The sequence below is a fragment of the Coenobita brevimanus genome, chromosome 46, assembly GCF_032717465.1.
Source record: "Coenobita brevimanus isolate Jiangsu-jjx chromosome 46, ASM3271746v2, whole genome shotgun sequence".
Lineage (NCBI taxonomy): Eukaryota > Metazoa > Arthropoda > Malacostraca > Decapoda > Coenobitidae > Coenobita > Coenobita brevimanus.
In genome coordinates this window covers 53,286,873-53,306,613 of record NC_136999.1, presented here as the reverse complement: position 1 = coordinate 53,306,613, position 19,741 = coordinate 53,286,873, and the positions used below count along the sequence as shown (strand labels likewise).

The following is a 19,741-nucleotide window of genomic DNA, read 5'->3' as shown; positions in this document are numbered from 1 at the left end:
AACCATTATCTTGATTCTGAGTTACAGTTCCAAAATAGATACGTTAATAAAATATGATCAACCTCTTGGAAAACTCATTTTGGCCACCCTTCATAATATATATATATATATATATATATATATATATATATATATATATATATATATATATATATATAGATAGATAGATAGATAGATAGATAAAGGTACTAAATATTTCCATTTTTCATTATGGTGTCATTAAGTTAGTAATCGAACTACCTAAACTGACAGGCTTATAATTTGATCGATGAGAAATTAGCAGCCTTTCACTCCTTCGGAATTAGTGATATGCTCTTTTTAAACATTCCTAGTTATCATGCTAAGAGGAAGACAGATTTCCTTAAAGATCCTCGTCAGTATGTTTGCACATATTCCATCATTATCTGGGACTTTTCTGCTTTTGAGTTTGCTTAATATTTCCTCTACTTGTCTTCAGTACCATCTATATTTGATAATCCCTCGGTTGCCTGTCCTTGAAATTGGCTGACTAGTTCTGGCAACGTATCAAATTTTAGGCGTGAGAGGAGGAAAGGGGGAACATGAAGTGTGGAGGGAAAAGACGGATAAGGGGTGAGGAAAGGAGGAGGGAGGGGAGGGTAGGATGAGTCATGAGAGGAAGTTTGAGAGGTGAGGGATGAGAGGGTCGTGGGTGAAGGAGAAGTTGAGGACAAGAGAATATGGGTGAGGATTGACAGGTGGGGAAATGTGTGGAGATGAAATGGGGGAAATGAATAGGAGGATGTGTCTTGAGGAGGGGGAAGGGAGTAGAGTGTGAGAAAATGAAGCATAGAGAATGGAAAAGGGGTGGGTGTAAGGGGTGAGGTGTGTGAAGGGAGGTGAGTGATGAGGGAGGAGGGAAAGGGCAGGGTGTGGGTGAGGAGGGAGGGGGAAGGGGGTGGGTGGGCATGATGGGGGAGGGGGAAGGAGAGGGTGGTGAGGCGGTGGTGAGGGGGAGGGAGGGCAATAGTTGTGTATAGAGCTTGGTCAATCGCGCACCAGTCGCCATCCTCGCCTTTAATGATCGTGTAACGTGCATCCTTTCTAGCTGTCCATTAACCTGTACGTATAAGATATTCAGTATAAATACAAATACTGTAATACTTTGCCATTTTGATAATTATGAAGATACAGTATTAACGTCCTAGTGCCCAGGGTTCGTACCGTATATATAGGGTTTTTCTGGAAGGTTAATTAGCCCACTGCTCATAGTCACAAAACTCATAAAGGTCCGTATCCTGTGGTTCTCCTCATGTTAACTTGTAAAATGCATAAGTCCATCCTCCTGAAAGGATCTTAAGCACCCTTGAGTTAATTACCATATACTGTACTGGTAAAATAAAATTATGTGGTAGGTGGGGGAGGAGGGGTACACTCGCAATGTTGCCTTTGGGTGACTTTACACTAAATGACAAGCCAAATGGTTTTCTGTAATCCAGGAAACCATTTACTACGTTGGATGATAACCATATAACCAAGTGACACTTGGTGGTTTAGTGGTTTCAGGCGCGTACCAGGACTGAGCCTGTAAGTGTTTATATCCGAGAAATGGCTGTGGTTTATTATACCCACTTAATGCCACTCAAGGAAGACTGATGATGGCCACTTTCGCCTTAAATGTCGAGATCATGTAAGCAAGCCCCGAGCTTCAGCATCCCTGATGGGGCAGAAAACGAATCGGATGATGATATAAATATAAATAAAGGTTGCTGGTATAAAACGCCCACAAACTGCCTTAGTGCCGTAAATTAAAGTAGGGCCTGTGTCGTCTGTCTATGTAGTTATTAATAAAACAGCCAGTAATTGGTTGTACAATAACTTTGCAGTCAGTCTTACCTGGCAGACTAAATCCATCAGTAATGTCATACATTATACCACAAGAACAGGAACACAAGAATGAGCATTTAGCCTACTTATATTTCTTACCAGCAGCCATCATCATCATAATCTTCATTATGCTGTTGCTTCCTAACTCGCTTCTGCCTTGTTTTGGTTTTGTCTGTCTTAAAATATTCCCTTGCTTTGTTACATAATTCTGCATCCTTGAAGAAGTCCTTACTCTTATGACAGGAAGAAAATATAATGTTATTTGTGCGAGTTTCTGCCATCTGCAGTAAATGACCCACCAGGTTGTGCCCCGTCACCACCATCATAGGTGTAGCCTTCATCCAACGCCTCCACTCCCACACCCCGAGGCACCGGCAACTGCAGCCAGACTTGTGTCACAAGCATCTGTATACACCTAATGCAGGTCCTCACACCCCACCCCACCCCACCCCACCCTCTGATGCACCCACAGGCCCGACAATGTCAAGTACAGTACCTTATAAAAGCATGGCAACACTGGGGTTGGACAGGACTGGAAACATGCGAAGAGGTGAAGCGTAAATGGAGCTGTAGGTGCCCCGAGTACCACTAATCCCACCTCGCTGAATAATCTGCAGTCGTGATGATTCTTATATTAACGACACCAGCATGGTATTTAAGTTAACGTGTATGATCACTGACAGTTTTAGTTTGTATTGTAAATGTAGTAGCATGAAATAAAATATGAGCTATTGGTCACGAATCACAAATTGTAATCTTAAATTATCGAACGTTTTAACTCGAGTTATGAAGGTATGGATTCAGCTCATAGGGAGAAATGGAGTTCCCCCGAGCTAAGCCCTGTATTGGACTATATAGCCCCGCTAGGGTTACAGGAGGGAGCTACCCCTCCCGGCACGGCAGCCCGGGCGAGGCTCGAACTTGCAATCCCCCGATCACAAGTCCAGCGCGCTACCACTGTGCTACCGCGCCCCCCTCAGCTCATAGGGAACAAAATTGGAAGTGAAGTGACATATGCGCATTACACTGGTATCACTCTGCTGCAAACACCCATATGAGATCGAAGGAGGAAGCTGACAAGAAACTTTGAGTAATATACGAAGTGCCATAACATAACTGTCCAACACAGCGCGAGTCTGTGCAAGTGTGAGGCGGCATTGTGGACTGGAGTGAGGACCACAGTAAGACAGTGCATTCATGGTTGCCAAGAAGGTGGTGACACATTATAATATTATCTTCCCGGAACATTGCTCTTGATATATGACGCGGGATGCTGCATCTGCAACACAAGTAGGAGCAAATTTTTTCACCGTCGCAGTCAGCATACGACATCAGATCCAGTTACCGTGCTCACTGGAAACAGTTTATAGACACCTGCACTGTGATCATCTTCATATCCGAAAGTCCGTCTTGAAACCTAAGTTGACTGAAGAGCATAAGGAATGATGAAGAGAGTATGGATTAGAGATTAGAGTATTGCAGTAAACCAGCTTGTGGGAATCTGCCGTCTTCTGTGACGAGAAGACACTGCTGTATATCAAGTGATAAAAAAGTGTGAAGCAAGACGGGTACCACCATAATCCGATCTCTCTCTGTCTCTGTCTCTCTCTCTCTCTCTCTCTCACAGACCAATCCCTCCTCTCCTTCATTTACCTGACGCCCACAATCTGTTTCCCCATCTCCCCGTTGCCCTCCCTCCCTCCTCTCTGATTGCCTGACTGCGAATTTCTTCGTTTTTGTTTTTTTTACCATAAACTGAAAAAAAAACATGGTTTTATTATTGGATAAATATATTACCCATTCATTGCGACACATGAAAAAGCATACATGAAAGTTATTTGTTAGTTGTTCGAAAACCGAACTAGTTATCCGTCAGTGGGACAGCCATTGTCCACGCTAAAACCGCATAATTTTTGCGCTATAGTGATAGATTTACTTTGTGCCAGTGCTGTCAACAGCGCAGATCCGTCGTCAGCGACAATACTCATCATTTATCCTCTCATAATGGGGGCAACCCAAGTAATTTATCCCAGCTAACGCCAAGTGATTTTATTCAGAAGAGGGAATCATTGGAGGATGAGTTTCCCTAATTTTACTACACGCAGGGAGACGGGCGAAGTGTAACAGATGGCTCTCATATTTACAAGAGAAGCAAAAGTACAGTACCGGTACTCTGTTAAATGGGAAATTAAAAAACGCTATAAAGCTTGGGCCTATCTAGTGTTTTGTATATTTACTAACAAAATACGTTATTGTACTCTGCTAACTGGGAAATTAAGAGCCAAAAACTGTGTACTTACCGAGTGTTTTGTATCTACACTTACGAAATGCGTTGATATTCTCCGCTAACTGGGGTAGCAAAATTAGCTAAAAATTTCTTAGGCTTGCTTATAGTTTGTTTTCATCTGACGGAACCGGGCTACTCCCGTAACTCGAATACTAAGTCGTGGTTGAAGGAAATAGATGACGTTTGGTGTGATGTAGGAGCGTCTGCTGAGGTATTATTCTTTGGTGGTGGTGTGTGTGTGTTATCAGAGGGTAAACTACAGCACTCTGACAGGTAGGTGGGGAAGGGGGGAGCTCAAAATGGTGTGCTTATCTGATGTTTTGACCGTGTGGTGTCTGAAAACATTTTGCCACTACCACCACCTTATCGACCTTCACATCTTACCTTTCCTCTCCCCCACCTTCCCACACTCCACCTCCTCACACCTCACCTCAGGCCGCCCGACCCTCCCCCGTCCCATCCAACCCCGTCCCCTTCTCACCCCCTCCACCACACCACACGTCACCCAATACCCATTTCACGGTCTTCACCTCACCTCACCTGACCCGGCCGCACTGACCCAAACAGCAATTTTAAGATAATGGAAAGAGAAGCAGGAGAAAGGACAGGACTTAAGTTGTCGATGGTTCTTATAAGATAGAACGACTGCCATGACAGTTGGGAATGGTCACTAAATTGTCTCTAATCTAAATTGGCCTAAATTTTCCATCTTTCCATCTTGAATGCCGAGTTTTATCAAACAATAGGTTAACACTAGAACGTGGTGCTAGTTACGAAGAAGTGCTATGGCAAGGATGTAGAGCCGTAGTGCAGTGTGTATCCGCCAGTGAGCTACGTGAAGTAAGCTGCAAAATGACGAAAATCTTCATCAAGTTAAGGTGAAAAAATTATGGTCATAACAGTTCGTCAGTGCTTGAAGTTGCCGGACCCTTTGTCTCCTTCGCCCCGGGTGAAGTCTTTCAGAGATCACCGTGTAGGTAGGGTCAGCCTCAGGGAAACGGACCACGTGCTGTGTAACTGGAGTTGGCTCTGATGTACGTATTATGTGGGTAGTAGGCCTCAGCTTAGTCTTACGGAGTAGTTGATTGTTACATAGCTGGTCGTACCAGCGATATCCCATGATCCTGTGAGGGCACTTAATACCCAAGGAGTCAATTTGCTGCTTCAAGTCACATTCGCGTCCATGTCTCGCAGCCATAGAGTCAAGCAGGGAGCACCAGTGTCATGAAGATGTGAATTTTCGTCCTTCTACATGAGTAGCGGCAACGCCACATACTATTTTTATCTCTTTACCATCGACATAGTTTGTATCGTTAACATCGATATTTAATTGTATCAGGCAATGTGAATCCCTAAGGAAGAGCTGTTGCGAAGGCTACTAAACCAGCCAGAATACGACCTAAATAGATGTTGGGGCGATGGTTTATCAGGTAAAATAAATCACTGAGGAAGAAATAATACGAAAGTTCTTAAACACGCGAGAACAGGACCTAAAATTGATATGGACTGTCAACATTGCCAAGGGAATGCTGGTGGTCTGCACACAGCTTCAATCCACTTAATTATTTCTGTGCAAATTACTGTGGTGATTCATAAACATAAAGGACTTACAATTCCCAACTTTGTGTGGTTGTGTGGCCTGACCTTTGACTCCATAAATCTATTAAAAAAAAAAGAATGTCTGGGTGCATTTGCCAGAACAGTAATTTTACCAAGTTTGATGCCTACTGATGAAGAATTAAAGGATTGGCGCCAACTTAAAAATGTCTGGAAGAATGGAAAAGGAGAAAAACTAAGCATTAATACAAATATACTAATTCTCCACCACAGTGTGGAGACCTAATGCTTGGGTGATGATGCGTCGTGGAAGAAGAGATCGTTAGCGAGTAGGGACAGAAATATCTGGAGATGGTTCCCTTCCCTTCCTCACTCTCATGATGTAATTTTTCGATTTTATTCTCATAAACACAAGATTTCTCGTGCTGGAGAGGTCAATAGAGAGGTGGCCGGCAGTCCTAATGGACCCAGCGTAGAATCCCAGCTGGGTCAGGGAGCAGTTTAAGGATTTGAATTTTCATTTGAAGCAAATTTTTCTGGTCTACCAGAAGATCCGCCGGCATGTAAAAACACATCGCTAATGCCAATACACCAGACCTGTATAAGACAGCCCTAGCATGTATATATTCAGTATGGACGGTGGGTGTTCGCGAGGAAGTGGTGACATACGGAGGTGTAAAGCAAGTAGGACAGCTGGGCCTCGGGTAACAAGCTGTGCTCAGAGTCGAACACACACACACACACACACACACACACACACACACACACACACACACACACACACAAATAAATCTCATAATAACGCGTGATTCATATATATGCCGATATCCACAAGGCTCTCTCTCTCTCTCTCTCTCTCTCTCTCTCTCTCTCTCTCTCACCTCTTCTGGTCCTCTGTAAGGGCGAATCTATACAGTAGGCTGAACAGGTAATAGATGCAGCTGTAGGCCAGGAGCTCCATCCACACCAGCTTGTAGATACTGCCCTTCCATCTGCCACAGGAAAATAAATAAAAAAGACTTAGTATCAGTGCCTATCGACTGCACGAGAGTCATAGGGAAGACAGTCAAGGAAGACAGAGTTACTGCTTATAGATACTGCCTAGGTATGTAATTCACCAGGGTCATTGAAACAGACAATCAGTTTTGGCTTGGACACAAACTTCACCTAGAATACGACACGCGGTAATCAAAGTTACATCCATGTCCCTAACTACAGGACTACAGTCTGTCTCAGGAAACATGAGGGAGAGAATTTTACAAAGCCTTTGCCAAAATCGGAACACGAGTGACCGTGTGAAGGATTAAGAGGTCCTCTCGGGATTCTGGACCTTCCTCCTTCCCTGTTCCGTTTTCTTTCCTCTGCACACACACACACACACACACACACACACACACACACACACACACACACACACGACGCTTAAATAATATGAGGAGGGATGGAGGATGGGAGTGGCCCGGGTCGGAATGTGGGGAGGGTAAGGGTAAGGAAGCAAATGAAATAGCCATGAAAGATGAAGAAAAATTATTTTATTTTATTTTATTGTTTTATTACTATTCCTTCCTCACCCTGCCCTTGGGTGGGAAAGGAGGTCCGGATGATGATGATGATGATGATTACTATTCTTTATGAAAAAAAAATGTTATGAAAAAACATAAACTGATTTACAATAGTTTTACTGATCGAAGGATCAACAGTAGCATTTCCTTAATAAATATTCATTATACTCTAAAATTTACATTGAAAATACAATCTCTCTCTCTCTCTCTCTCTCCTTCCCCTCGTCCTTCCTTCCTTTATGTTCTCTCCATCCTTCCTTTGCATTCTCTCTCTCTCTCTCTCTCTCTCTCTCTCTCTCTCTCTCTCTCTCTCTCTCCACATCCCACCACTCCCTCCCTCCCCTCCCTCTCCCCTCCCCCCGTTGTAAACCCTCTTTTGTCAGTACTTGCCGGAACATTTACGGCCGTATTCTTAAACATTTCCTTCCCTTGTAGAGGCATGGGAAGGAAATCTTTAGCCGAATTGGTATTCTTAAAAAATTCCTTCCTTTCCTGAGCCGCTCGAAGGGAAAGATTTTCCTCTGGGCAGCAGAAATTATTGGAACTTGAAGGAATTCCTTGACCCGTGTCTTCAAAAGTTCCTTCATAAATTTTGTGCCTTCTGTTGTGGTTCATTGCCTTATATATATTTAAAATGCTGACGGGAGTTACTGTATAATTTTATTGATGCAGTTTACAACGCTATACTAATGTTTAAGCGCTATTTGTATCTCTTTAAAAGTGTTACCCATGTCGGTTGAGATAATTAGCCAGACATAAACAGAGCAGACGACGCATACCTCCGATATTCATCCAGTCTTTTATGATCTGACACTGACAAATCTTATACATTATGGCCAGAGTCACACGAGGATTATTTTCAAGAAACATTTTGGTTGTTACTTTGCCCGAAAAAGGAAGATCTGCCGTCAAGGTCACACGAGTGGTTCGGCTCATGTCTTCCACCTGGAAGTGACTGCCGCCATGCGAGTACGTGAGACGGACGTTAATAAGTGATTTTTACACTTACCGATAACAACAATAAGCATAATAATATTCCTCGAATATAATTTATTATCAAAATATTGTATTGAGGAGTGAACACCGCTGCGGTGTTGGCCAGAATGGCATTTATGGCTGAATACAAACCAACAGTATGGATGTGGTGGCCACCTCCCACATCTCAAGTGTTGTGCTTTCATTATCCAGCACGAGATATGCGAGTTTTGATGTATTTCTTTATATATTTAACGCTCCACCATACCAAATACCAGCAGGATGGGTCATTTTAGTTTAACAGGGCTACCAACCTGAACATTTTTCCTTCCCTTCCAAGGAAATCTTTACGCATACTGAAGGGAAAGAAAAATCCTTCCAAGGGAAGGAAAAGTTTAGAGAAGGAATTATTTTTAAGAATATGGCCGTTACAGTCGATTACTGTCTCTCTCTCTCTCTCTCTCTCTCTCTCTCTCTCTCTCTCTCTCTCTCTCTCTCTCTCATACACACACACACACACACACACACACACACACACACACACACACACACACACACACACACACACACACACACACACACACACACACACATACCGACGGGTACCATAAAATTTAAAAATGACAGTAAAATGAATACACGATATATTTTGACCAAAGTTTCCCTCTTTCCTTCCTCGCCTTCCTTCTTTCCTTCTCATTTCCCACCGTCTTTCCTTCCTTCATGTTCTCTCCATCCTTCCTTTGCCTCCTCTCTCTCTCTCTCTCTCCTCTCGTCTTTCCTTCCTTCATGTTCTCTCCATCCTTCCTTTGCCACCCCCCCCCTCTCTCTCTCTCTCTTTCTCTCTCGTCCTTCCTTCCTTCATGTTCTCTCCGTCCTTCCTTTGCCACCTCCTCTCTCTCTCTCTCTCTCTCTCTCTCTCTCTCTCTCTCGTCCTTCCTCCTTCCTTCATGTTCACTCCATCCTTCCTTTGCCACCCTCTCTCTCTCTCTCTCTCTCTCAAGTCTCAAGGAGGGTGGTGGACTGCGGGATAATGCGAATATGGATATCCAGCTCTGATTGAAGCAAGGGGAAAACTGCAGACAACTCTGTCTTGTCATCTCCCAGGAGTCAGTCAGGAGGTGCTGTGACCTGAGATGCCAACTTACAGATTCTTGATGACAGGCGAATCAAGCTCAAAAAAAAAAAAAAAAAGTAAAATAAAAGGAATAATTTGCTATTAAATCTTAATATACAACGAATAACTGGTCCAATATTTTTCGTTTATTATTAGCGCTTTGTAACTCAAAAAAAAAAAAAAAAAAAAAGTTGCATCCAAAAACAGGAACCACAGTTCATATTGACCTGTGAGCATAGTGGATCACTTATACCCATTCATTCATTGGCTCTGTGTGTGTGTGTGTGTGTGTGTGTGTGTGTGTGTGTGCCTCTTGCCCTCAGGCCTTGTCCCTGGCCAGCCTGTATTCCCACAGGTCTTTAAGTCAGGTGCGTTCGGCCTTTGACAGTGACTTAGGAGTAAAATAGACGATATTCTACCCTCATCTTTCCTGAGACAGACTATAACAGAGGGGCGGAAGAAAATGAAGTGGAGAGAGGGGGAGGGGAAGCGGAGGGAGACTAGGTTAAGTGGAAAAGAGGAGGGAGATATGGATGAGGTAAGAATGAGAGGTGAGATAGGTGAGGGGGAGAGAGTAAAATTAGAAAGCTGAATAAAATGGGGGAAGGGTGGAGATGGGATGAGTGAAGGGGTAGGGGGAAGAGTTGAGAGAAGAGGGGGAAGGATGTTTTAGGTGGAAAAGAACTGAGGAAGGTGGGGAAAGACTGAGTAATGAGGGGGGGGATCTGAGTGAAGTGGAAGCGGGGGTAGGGGGAAGGGAGGGAGAGGGAAGGGAGGAAGACGGGAGAGGGGAGAGGAGAATGGAGGGAGGTGGAAGTGAAGTGGAGGAAGCATGGGCGAGGCTAAGTAAATTGGAAAGGACGGGGGAAAGGAGGAGAAAGATGGGGAGAGGAAATGGGGTCGTTTACATGGGGGAATAGAGGTCGTTAGGCTAGGTCAATGAAGTGCAGGTGAGGGCAGGAGACGCTAGAACTTGACAGGAATGAGAGGTGATAGTAAATATTAGACCTGGACAAGGAATGCAGTGTCATGTGTATTGGAGCTGTACAGTACAAGAATTATAGAGGATATCATGTGCTGGAACTGGGCAAGGATTATTGTGGACAACAGGACTTGGAACTGGAGAAGAGCTTTAGTGCACAGGAGGAACTTTAGCTGAATTAAAATGACAACATATGGAAGTATTTATTTGTTTATAGGGTATGCTGACGACGCAGCTTTGGTGGTGTGGTGAGGAATTTTCATAATGTGGTGAGCTGTCATCCTCTTCAGGCACTTCACCTCCCACTCCTACTTACCCTACGCCTCATCCTTCTTTCTCGTTCTCTCCTGTGTTGTTGAAAAGAATATATATTTTTCCCCGAGTTACTTTTGTGTTGCAGGCACTTTTAGCAGTTACTTTTGTCCGCACTTTTTTCAGACTGGGAGGTGAAGTGCCTGAAGAGGATGACAGCTTTAGAGATCAGCCTTCTGGATTGAGTAAATATAGCAATATCATGTGGGAGGATGATACGTGGCTTTTTCCTTTTCATCTCTTCTTTTCAATTTTAGACAACTCTGCATACCTTTATAGAACACCTTTTGTTGTGAAGGGTTTAAGAGAGCTGTAAATAATCCCTTCAGTTCATAATTTTATCTTTAGGCTAATAAAATCGTGTGGAGGTAGCAGTGACTGAAATATGAAAAGTGAGTCATGGGACCAAAAGGGTTAAGGAGAGATATATTTTAGGGGAGGAGGATAACAGTAAAACCATGCCGTTGTGTGAAAGGCAGGAAGGTTTGTTAAGAAGGCATTGCCACTGTTTCCCACGCCGCCATAAGGAAGAGAAACCTGGGCAGAGAATAGCGGAAAACCATCCCAACAGGCCGTAGACTTTTTTTTTCTTTACAGCTGCAAGCATAACCTTAAGCGAACACACACACACACACACACACACACACACACACACACACACACACACACACACACACACACACACACACACACACACACACACACACACACACACACACACACACACACACACAGAGGAATGATCAAAAAGGTTACAGGAGGGAGGTGTGGCAATGTTGCATGGAGAGAGGGACGCACGAAGGTGGTGATTACCTCCCTCAGCGACGTTGGACGAAGGTTATTTGTTCATGTCTGTCTGTGTGTTTTCATGATATTGGATTTCAGTTAAATCTAGTGGACAGGTGGGCAGTGGGTCAAGGAAGAGCTTATTTTTTGAGATGGGTTCGGTTCCAAATGCAGGAAAATATCTTAAATTTTATTGCCGTTAGCGGAGGTATGCGCTCTCTGATTATGTGTGCAGGGTAGACTGAGACTATAGAATTACCTGATTATGAGACGGAAACTGGATTCTTCTGATAGGCAAGAGGAATTACAGCAATAAATCATAAATTTTCTTGGTGGAGGTATGTGCTTTCTTATGCTTTCTGTTTGTATGGTCCGATCATCATCAAGACGTGAGCCTGGTGGCCTTCAGTCAAAAGATACCCTTCTGCAAACCACCATCCTCATTTCGCGGGACAGAAAGTTGAGGGATGTGCGTCTGCTTAGGTAGTTATAATAATGCTCTCACGGGACGACATCCATCTCCAACATACAGGGGGAAAAATCCACATGTAAAGGGTGACAGAGAGTTTTGGAAAGTAAGACCGACGGTAAAGTTGAAACAGAAGGATCTCTAGCGGAATATATATAGAAAAAGAATTGTAGAATACACGGTGAGAGCGAAGCATGAGGTTGAAGAGAACACATGTAATGATGAAAGAGGAAATACGTAGTGTGTGAAAGAGAGAGAGAGTTGGAAGAGATGAGGATGTGGTTAATGTTGAATGGTGGAGTCTGTACGTATAGAAGAGACAGAGGCAAGAAGAAAAGTGAGGGTAATGATGAGAGGGAGTCTGTGTGTCGAAGACCAAAATAACAGTGCATGGTGAAAAAGAAAATGAGGAAGATAGAATGAGGGTAATGTTGACAAGGGGGAGGATGAAAAAAAAAAAAAAAAAAGGAAGGGGAGGAGGAGGAGAAGGGGGCCGTGTTGAAAGAGGGGGTTTATCCATGTGAAAAAGAATAATTAATAAAATAAAAAGAGGTAGAAACATACAGTTAGAGATAAAAGGTTGCCTAATATTTCATCATTTTATTTTTTCTTTCCTCTGCTGGCTGAAATTGACTTCGGTATGTTTTTCTGCCCATAGATTATTTTTTATTTATTTATTTATTCATTCATGTATTTTTTACGTGATACATCAGGGAAGCAACTGACAGGCGCTAAGTAGACGGAGTGGAACAGTACCAGGTGGGCATACTTTTGTCTCTTACTGTACAGGTTGGTTGCATTAGTTCGGGTTTGATACGCTTGATTACACTTGTAGGCTGTGTGTGTGTGTGTGTGTGTGTGTGTGTGTGTGTGTGTGTGTGTGTGTGTGTGTGTGTGTGTGTGTGTGTGCCGTTTTCACCTACTACTTTCGTTTTATCCCTTTCCATCCGATGACGTATTTTATAGCTTATTCTTGCTATATCCACTAGATTTTATTCAACTTTGGAGTAATTTTTCGAAGTGGAAGAGTAAGATATGGCTGTCATTAATTCTTTTAATTCCAGAGGTCTGTCAAAGATCAGTAAAATCGTCAGGAGAAAGCAAAAATAAAACAATACGTCATCGGAGTGAAGGGATCAAGGCGCCTGGTGGTCAGGTGGTTAGAACGCCCCAGTCTGTACAGCTGATATAAAACAACACAAAACAAAAATAAGCGTAGCCTAGAAGGGGTCCAGTGGTCTCCAAAATGCCCATTATTGCTTGCGTGGTTTCCCCCAGTCACTGTATGCATGTAATAACTGTAAATGCACGTAATAACTGTGCACACTAGGTAATGTCACTACCAAGACAGGTGTGGCATCCTAATCAAAGCAGGTGTATCAGGGATGGGAAAGATCATTGGGCATTTTTCAGCGGTCATCGTCCGTGGTGTCAGATTTTTTTCGCGCCAAATGTACACCGGTATTTTTTGATCGACTGTACATGGTGAGGGAGAGGGTTGGAGGCGTTGGCTGAATTGTATAGAGAAGCACAGAAGGTCAGAGTAACCTGCAGGCGCTTTTGGCATGGTCGGGGCTTCCCACCACCAGGGCCAGGGGGGATAGTAGGGAGGGGCAGAGGGTGAATGAATTGGGGATAGGGAGGCCGAGTGGCGGAGGAGATAGGTTGGAAGGGGAGGAAGGGGAGTGGGGGAAGGGAAGAGGAAGAGGAGGGGGAGTTTGAGTGGGGCGAAGAGGAGTTTTGATTAGGACTTCGTAGATGATGGATGTGGAAGACGAGGATGTAGCGTACCACTTGTATTCCATCCATCCTTACCCATTCCTCTACTCCCTCTGTCCTTGCCCATTCCTCTATTCCCTCATCCTTACTGGTACCTATTCTTCCGTTCCCTTTGTCCGTACCTATTCCTCTATTCCCTGTATCCTTATGTGTTCCCTCTATTCTTATCTATTCATTTATTCACCTGTAGTCACCATGCGGCCTGGCCATACCTGCCATTGCCCCAGGGATTTCCTTCCCAGACGCAGGCGGGGTTAGCTGTCCTTAGGTCCTTACCAAGAAAAAGTTTAAGCCATATCTAGTGGCCGGAAACACCTCTGGGTAATTAAGCCTGGTATAAGCACAATGTGGAGAGGATGGAGAGTGACAGACTGACGAGAAGAGTGTATGTGAGTGAAGTGGAGGGGGGGACAGGGAAGGAGAGGCCCAGGATGAGATGAAGGGATGGAGTGGAGAGGTATATGAGAGAGGGGGGTGCGAGCTGGGAGCACTGGGAGCAGGGCAATGAAATGGCGGGGGACAGGGCGACATGGAGGCTATTTGTTTGTGGCCACCCCTTACGGGATTAAGGCGTCTGGCAATAGATAGATGGATAAGCACAAAAGCCTATACACCAGGTCAGCTCACTTCACAGTCACTCGAGACACACGCACAGTACTCGGCCCTCTCACAGCGCTGCCTACCCTTGTACCATGCTGCTTGCTGTAACTTATCAATACAGAAACTACTGCTTTAGTACAGTTTATATTGTCCAACAGGGTAAAACTAGAAGAATTATTGACATGGAAATAGCGTGAGTTGGAGCTGGGTAAGGAGGGGAGAACTGGGGAGTGGTTATGGGGGAAGGAACGCCGGAGAGGAGTTAGGAGAGGGGAGCTGTGGGGTGGGGGGAGGAGAGGGGAGGTGGACTGGGGCAGAGTGAGGAGGGGGAAGGGGGAGTGAGGCTAACAGGAAGGAAAAAACGGAGGAAGTTGCATTAATGCCGTGATGAGGGTGAGAAAGGAAAAAAAAAAAAAATGGGCGTAAGAGGTGGAATGCAAGGAGGAAGAGCAAGGAATGTGTGTGTGTGTGTGTGTGTGTGTGTGTGTGTGTGTGTGTGTGTGTGTGTGTGTGTGTGTGTGTGTGTGAGAGAGAGAGAGAGAGAGAGAGAGAGAGAGAGAGATTGCTTAAAAAGTTAATGTCTGGGTACACAAATCTCCGTAAGTATTCACACAAAAAAGCCCAATTATAGACTTTAGCCCTGGGGTGGAAATTATCAGCAGTATTTTGCCATTTCATTTCGGCTCACGTCTGACAATTTTACTTCGCTAAAAAGAAACTTAGTGGGAAAAGAAGGAAGAAATTTAACGTTTTGACCAAGGAAAAAGAGGAAGGGGCTCTGCATTTGATTCCACATTGCGACGGGCAATTATTATTCATCTCAGAAGCTTGTCGCGTTCAAAAATTTAAAGCAAGCGTCCTACTGAACTTTAAAAACACCTTACAATACCTGATAATATTACGCTGGTGTGGAAACTTGCTTATCCTGTAAATTAACCCATCAGTCCGATTATGTGTGTGTTTTTTTTTTCATTATTCTCGTAACTTAAGGCAATTTGGTTTAGTGTAGGATAGACTTATGGAACTGGAGGGGTTAAATATTTCCTTCTCTGACCCCTTCACCATAGCAGGTTCTCCCTAAGCTTTTAAAATCGTCTGGATCATCAAGGCAGACAATCAGTTTCTGGTAAGACTTTGAAGACTCTGTAACACCTCTTCCTCGGCGATTTAATATGCACATCACACCATCTTATATAATCCTGTTGCTTCTTGCTGGTACAGTCTGTCCTTTTTAAAACCCCATCTGTAATTAACTTAGAATATGAAAGTGTAAGCCACAGATTTATCCCTAAGGAAGAAGTGTTAAATGTCTGCTATGCCACTACAGTTCTTTCACTTTAACTTGGCGCAGATTTTCGTCATTTTTGTGGCTTATTTCCCATAGCTTAGGCAGAGAAGGATAATACTGTGGTTCTGTATCCTTCCCATAGCAATTCCTTGCATTCCTCGTAACTAGCGCTGTTCTTGTGTTAATCTTTCTCTAAAGTCAGCATTCAAGGTGGAGAGATTTCAGTTCTAGTCCAAGTTAAAGTGGAAAAAAACTGTTGTTATTAGTTTTATACTGCTGCCTCACCTGAAGAGAAGTTTCCAGAAGCATCCGAAGCCCCTGCAGGTGGCGACGTGGCTGGTGTAGGTCACAGTCATGGCGCTGAACCCACTGGATCACTGAGGGGGACAATGGATCCTGAGGTGAGGGTGGGGATCAGGGGGTCAAAGGTGGGGGGCGGGGGTCATTGGTCCGATCTTGACTTTGATGAGAGAACGTGGCAGTCAACACTAATGTTTTCAACACTTGGTCTGCTTGTAAGACTTCTATCCACACTTAGCATACTTGAAGAAATTATGTCCACACTTGGAAAAACTATATCCACACTTCGTATATTCTTTAGCTAAGTTAAAGTAGATTCACAAAACCTGGTAGAGAATAAAATTTTCAACAGTTACTGCGTATAAATGGAATATTATATCAACATTTAGCTTAAGTGATAGGATTATGTCCACATATTCTGCTTCGAGGAAATGTATTCACACTTACTACACTTGTTCGTTAAGCTCGACCACATACACAGGAAGTAGCAATGAACATGAGTATTTTCAGTAATTAGACTACCTGGACTTTTTTTTGGAAGAATTATGTTGTACCCCAAATTAATCTTCCTGTTCGTGAAGATTAAAGAGGTTTTCAGTGTGTGGGTACTTTCATGGCACGTATGGTTTTAAAAACACTTGGAACATCGAAACACGTGTGTCATAGTACGTACACATTTTCTACGAACAGATACAGGATTCACGCACTTTCTATGGACAGATACAGGATTCACACACTTTCTGTAGCCAGATACAGGATTCACACACTTTCTATGGCCAGATACAGGATTCATACGCTTTCTATGGACAGATGCAGGATTCACACACCTTCTATGGACAGATAGGCTACAGAATTCACACACTGTCAATGGACAGATACGGGATTCACACACTTTCAATGGACAGATACGGGATTCACACACTTTCTATGGGCAGATACATATGGATTGGTAGATCATGTGTTACTTTGTCACATTAAATCAGAGCATAAGAGCCAGTGGGCATTTTGCAAGGACGAGTAAACGAAGCAATCACGTACTTAATCAAATAACGTGCAGACTCAACACACGTGCATAAACGGTACCGGTACGTGCGATTTGTGGGGTAGGTTGTGATAATACACGTGCATACCGTACTGGCACGTGCAGTTTCATGCAATGAGTTGGGTAGGTGTCAATAATTCAGCACACGTCAATACGATACCAACACGTGTGGTATGTGGCAACGAGTAGATTTGATTCTCTTCTTTAGTTACTGCACACTGTCAAAACTTCAAGGTAACCCGACCACGTGCGCATGTAAAGGCTCCAGATAGGGTGGAATGGGATGGTATGGGATGGTGTTGGGGAACTGGAACTGGAATGAAGGGATGGGAGGTTGCTGGTGAGAGTGAAGGTTGAGGGTTGCGGTTTGGGATGAAGGGTGGGGAGGTTGCGGTTGGTGGTGAAGGGTGGAGGGTTGGGGGGGTTGCGGTTGGGGTGAAGGGTGGGGGTTGCGGTTGGGGTGAAGGGTGGGGGTTGCAGCTGGGGTGAAGGGTGGGGTGATGGGTGGGGAGTTGCGGTTGGGGTGAAGGGTGGGGAGTTATGGTTGGGGTGAAAGGTGGGGAGTTGTGGTTGGGGTGAAGGATGGGGAGTTGCGGTTGGGGTGAAAGGTGGGGAGTTGTGGTTGGGGTGAAGGTTGAGGGTTGTAGTTCGGGGTGAAGGGTGGGGAGTTGTGGTTGGAGTGAAGGGTAGGGGTTGCAGCTGGGGTGAAGGGTGGGGGTTGCGGTTGGGGTGATGGGTGGGGAGTTGTGGTTGGGGTGAAGGGTGGGGAGCTGCGGTTGGGGAGCTGGGGTCGTGGAGTGGGATGACTAAGGATTGCAGAGAATTGCTGGATCAATATCACTAGCAGACAGGCCTTGGGGCAGAAGGGCGGAGAAGGGGAAAGAGGAGAGGGAGAGGAGGGACCGAAGACAGGAGGAACGGTTCGAGAGAGAGAGAGAGAGAGAGAGAGAGAGAGAGAGAGAGAGAGAGAGGAGGGGAAGGGCAGTCTGTCAGTATCAGCCGGATTTTTCCAGTTACCATCAGCTCTTTCCTGAGGGAGAGAAAAGAGAGGAGGGGGATGGAGGGAGAGGGAAAGGAGAGGAGGAGGGGGATGGAGGGAGAGGGAAGGGAGAGGAGGACGGGGATGGTGGGATAATAAGGCGAAAGCGGTGAGGATGCATACTGATGAGGAGGGAGAGGTGCAGAGATAAACACTGGGAAGAATCGAGAAAGGATGAAGAGGAGGCAAGACAGGGAAACGGAGGAGGAGGAGGGGGGGGATGTAAGGAAGAGGGTGGGAGAGGAGGGGGGGGAGGTCTGGAAGAGAGGAAGGGGGGAGTATGGGAGGGAAGAGGGGTGGCTAGAGGGAGAGGAAGGTCTGACAGTGAGGAGAGAAGGGAGGGAGAGGGAAGTGTAGGAAGAGAGAATGAGGTAGAGGAGGAAACAGAGGTATGTGAGGAAAGAGGGGAGGTAACGGAGAGAAGAGGAAGGTAAGGAAGAGAGAATGACCTGGGGATGGAGGGAAGTTTCTAGAAGGAAGGAGGAGGAGGGTGGGCAAAGGGAAGAGGAAGAAGAGCTGAGTTCTTTGGCACCGATTTCTGCTGTATTTCAGAGAGAGAATTCTGAGTCTCTCTCTCTCTCTCTCTCTCTCTCTCTCTCTCTGTCATAGAAGGCGGCTGGAATCCATATATTACCAAGAAAGGCAACGTCAAAAGGCACAACAAATTCTTTCACTTACAGACACACTGACAACACAACCAATGACAGACAGACTACGAATACAGATTACATAACACCTCCCTGATACAGAAAATACAGGGAACATTGCCGTACATAATCTTCTTAGTTTTTGTTAATGATCTTTGTTTATATTTTTCCATTTGCTTTCACAGTCACCAGACACTTCGGGACAAAACCAGGGTGAATGATTTAAAACAACGACGATACAGACGAATTTCTGATAATATTTCACTTATTATAGATTTGTTTTGGTGTATTTAAGATCTTTTATGAATACGGTTGGTATCGGTGGTGTAAGACGATAAGACTCTGGCCATAGGGGTGACGTTTAAGGTAAGGACCAGGGGCGCTGCTGTGTGACGTTAGGAGAGAGTTGTGACGTTGTGTGGAGCTCTACAGGTGAAGGGTGGAATTGTTACGCCGCAAGGGTGAACTGGTAGGATCTGTTTCGAGGCTGTGAACTGTAAGGGTGAGGGTTGCCTTGGGAGGGGTGAGTCAAGGCTGAAGAGATGCACAACCTGTAAGAGAGAGAAAAAAAAAGTTATCAGTTAAAGGTAAGGTGAAATGGTATATAACATGTAAGAGAAGCTTATTTAATGCGATACAAGGGGAAAAACGGATGCCTTTATTTGTATATGATTTTATTTTATTCATTTATTTTTTTACTGGACTCATGGGTCGAAACGTTTTTTTCCACTCAGGTAGAAAAAGAAATTGAATGATAATGGCAGCTTAACCAAAACAGGATGCATGGATACTGTGTTATTTGATTCCTTGAAAAGACTGAATACAGATGAACAAAGGTACGTTAGGAAAATTGTGTTCGTTGACTGTGCACCTGTGTAATAGCATATCAATAGCCGTAATAGAAAATAAAAAAAAGGCCTATTATTTTGATGTGTAGCTTGTGCAGGAATACATTAGTCCAGTAGTCAATTTAGGCTACGTGGAGTCCATCAAGGCCCTTCACCTCCATGGCGCTACAGTATTATTTCAAGTTCAGTTAATAATTTCCATTCGAGGGCGTGTTTTCCACTGTAGTTACCTCCATGCGATTTTATTCAGGTAAGGGGAGACCTGTGCATCTAAAAAGGTAAATAATGTCTTTATCTAACCCACAG

At 44.4% G+C, this 19,741-nt stretch overlaps 1 protein-coding gene across 1 annotated transcript in view; it reads right to left on the bottom strand.

Annotated features, from left to right (window-relative positions):
- The window catches only part of LOC145398734 (uncharacterized), a 71,999-nt gene extending 55,897 nt beyond the window's left edge, over positions 1-16,102 (bottom strand). Inside the window, exons 1-2 of the mRNA XM_080271532.1 lie at positions 15,845-16,102; positions 6,571-6,681 (exon numbers count right to left, since the gene is read on the bottom strand). Coding sequence (XP_080127658.1) covers positions 6,571-6,681; positions 15,845-15,915 — 182 coding nt within the window. The 5' untranslated portion in view covers positions 15,916-16,102. The remainder of the gene's footprint in view (positions 1-6,570; positions 6,682-15,844) is intronic.
- Between the last annotated feature and the right edge of the window lie 3,639 nt (positions 16,103-19,741).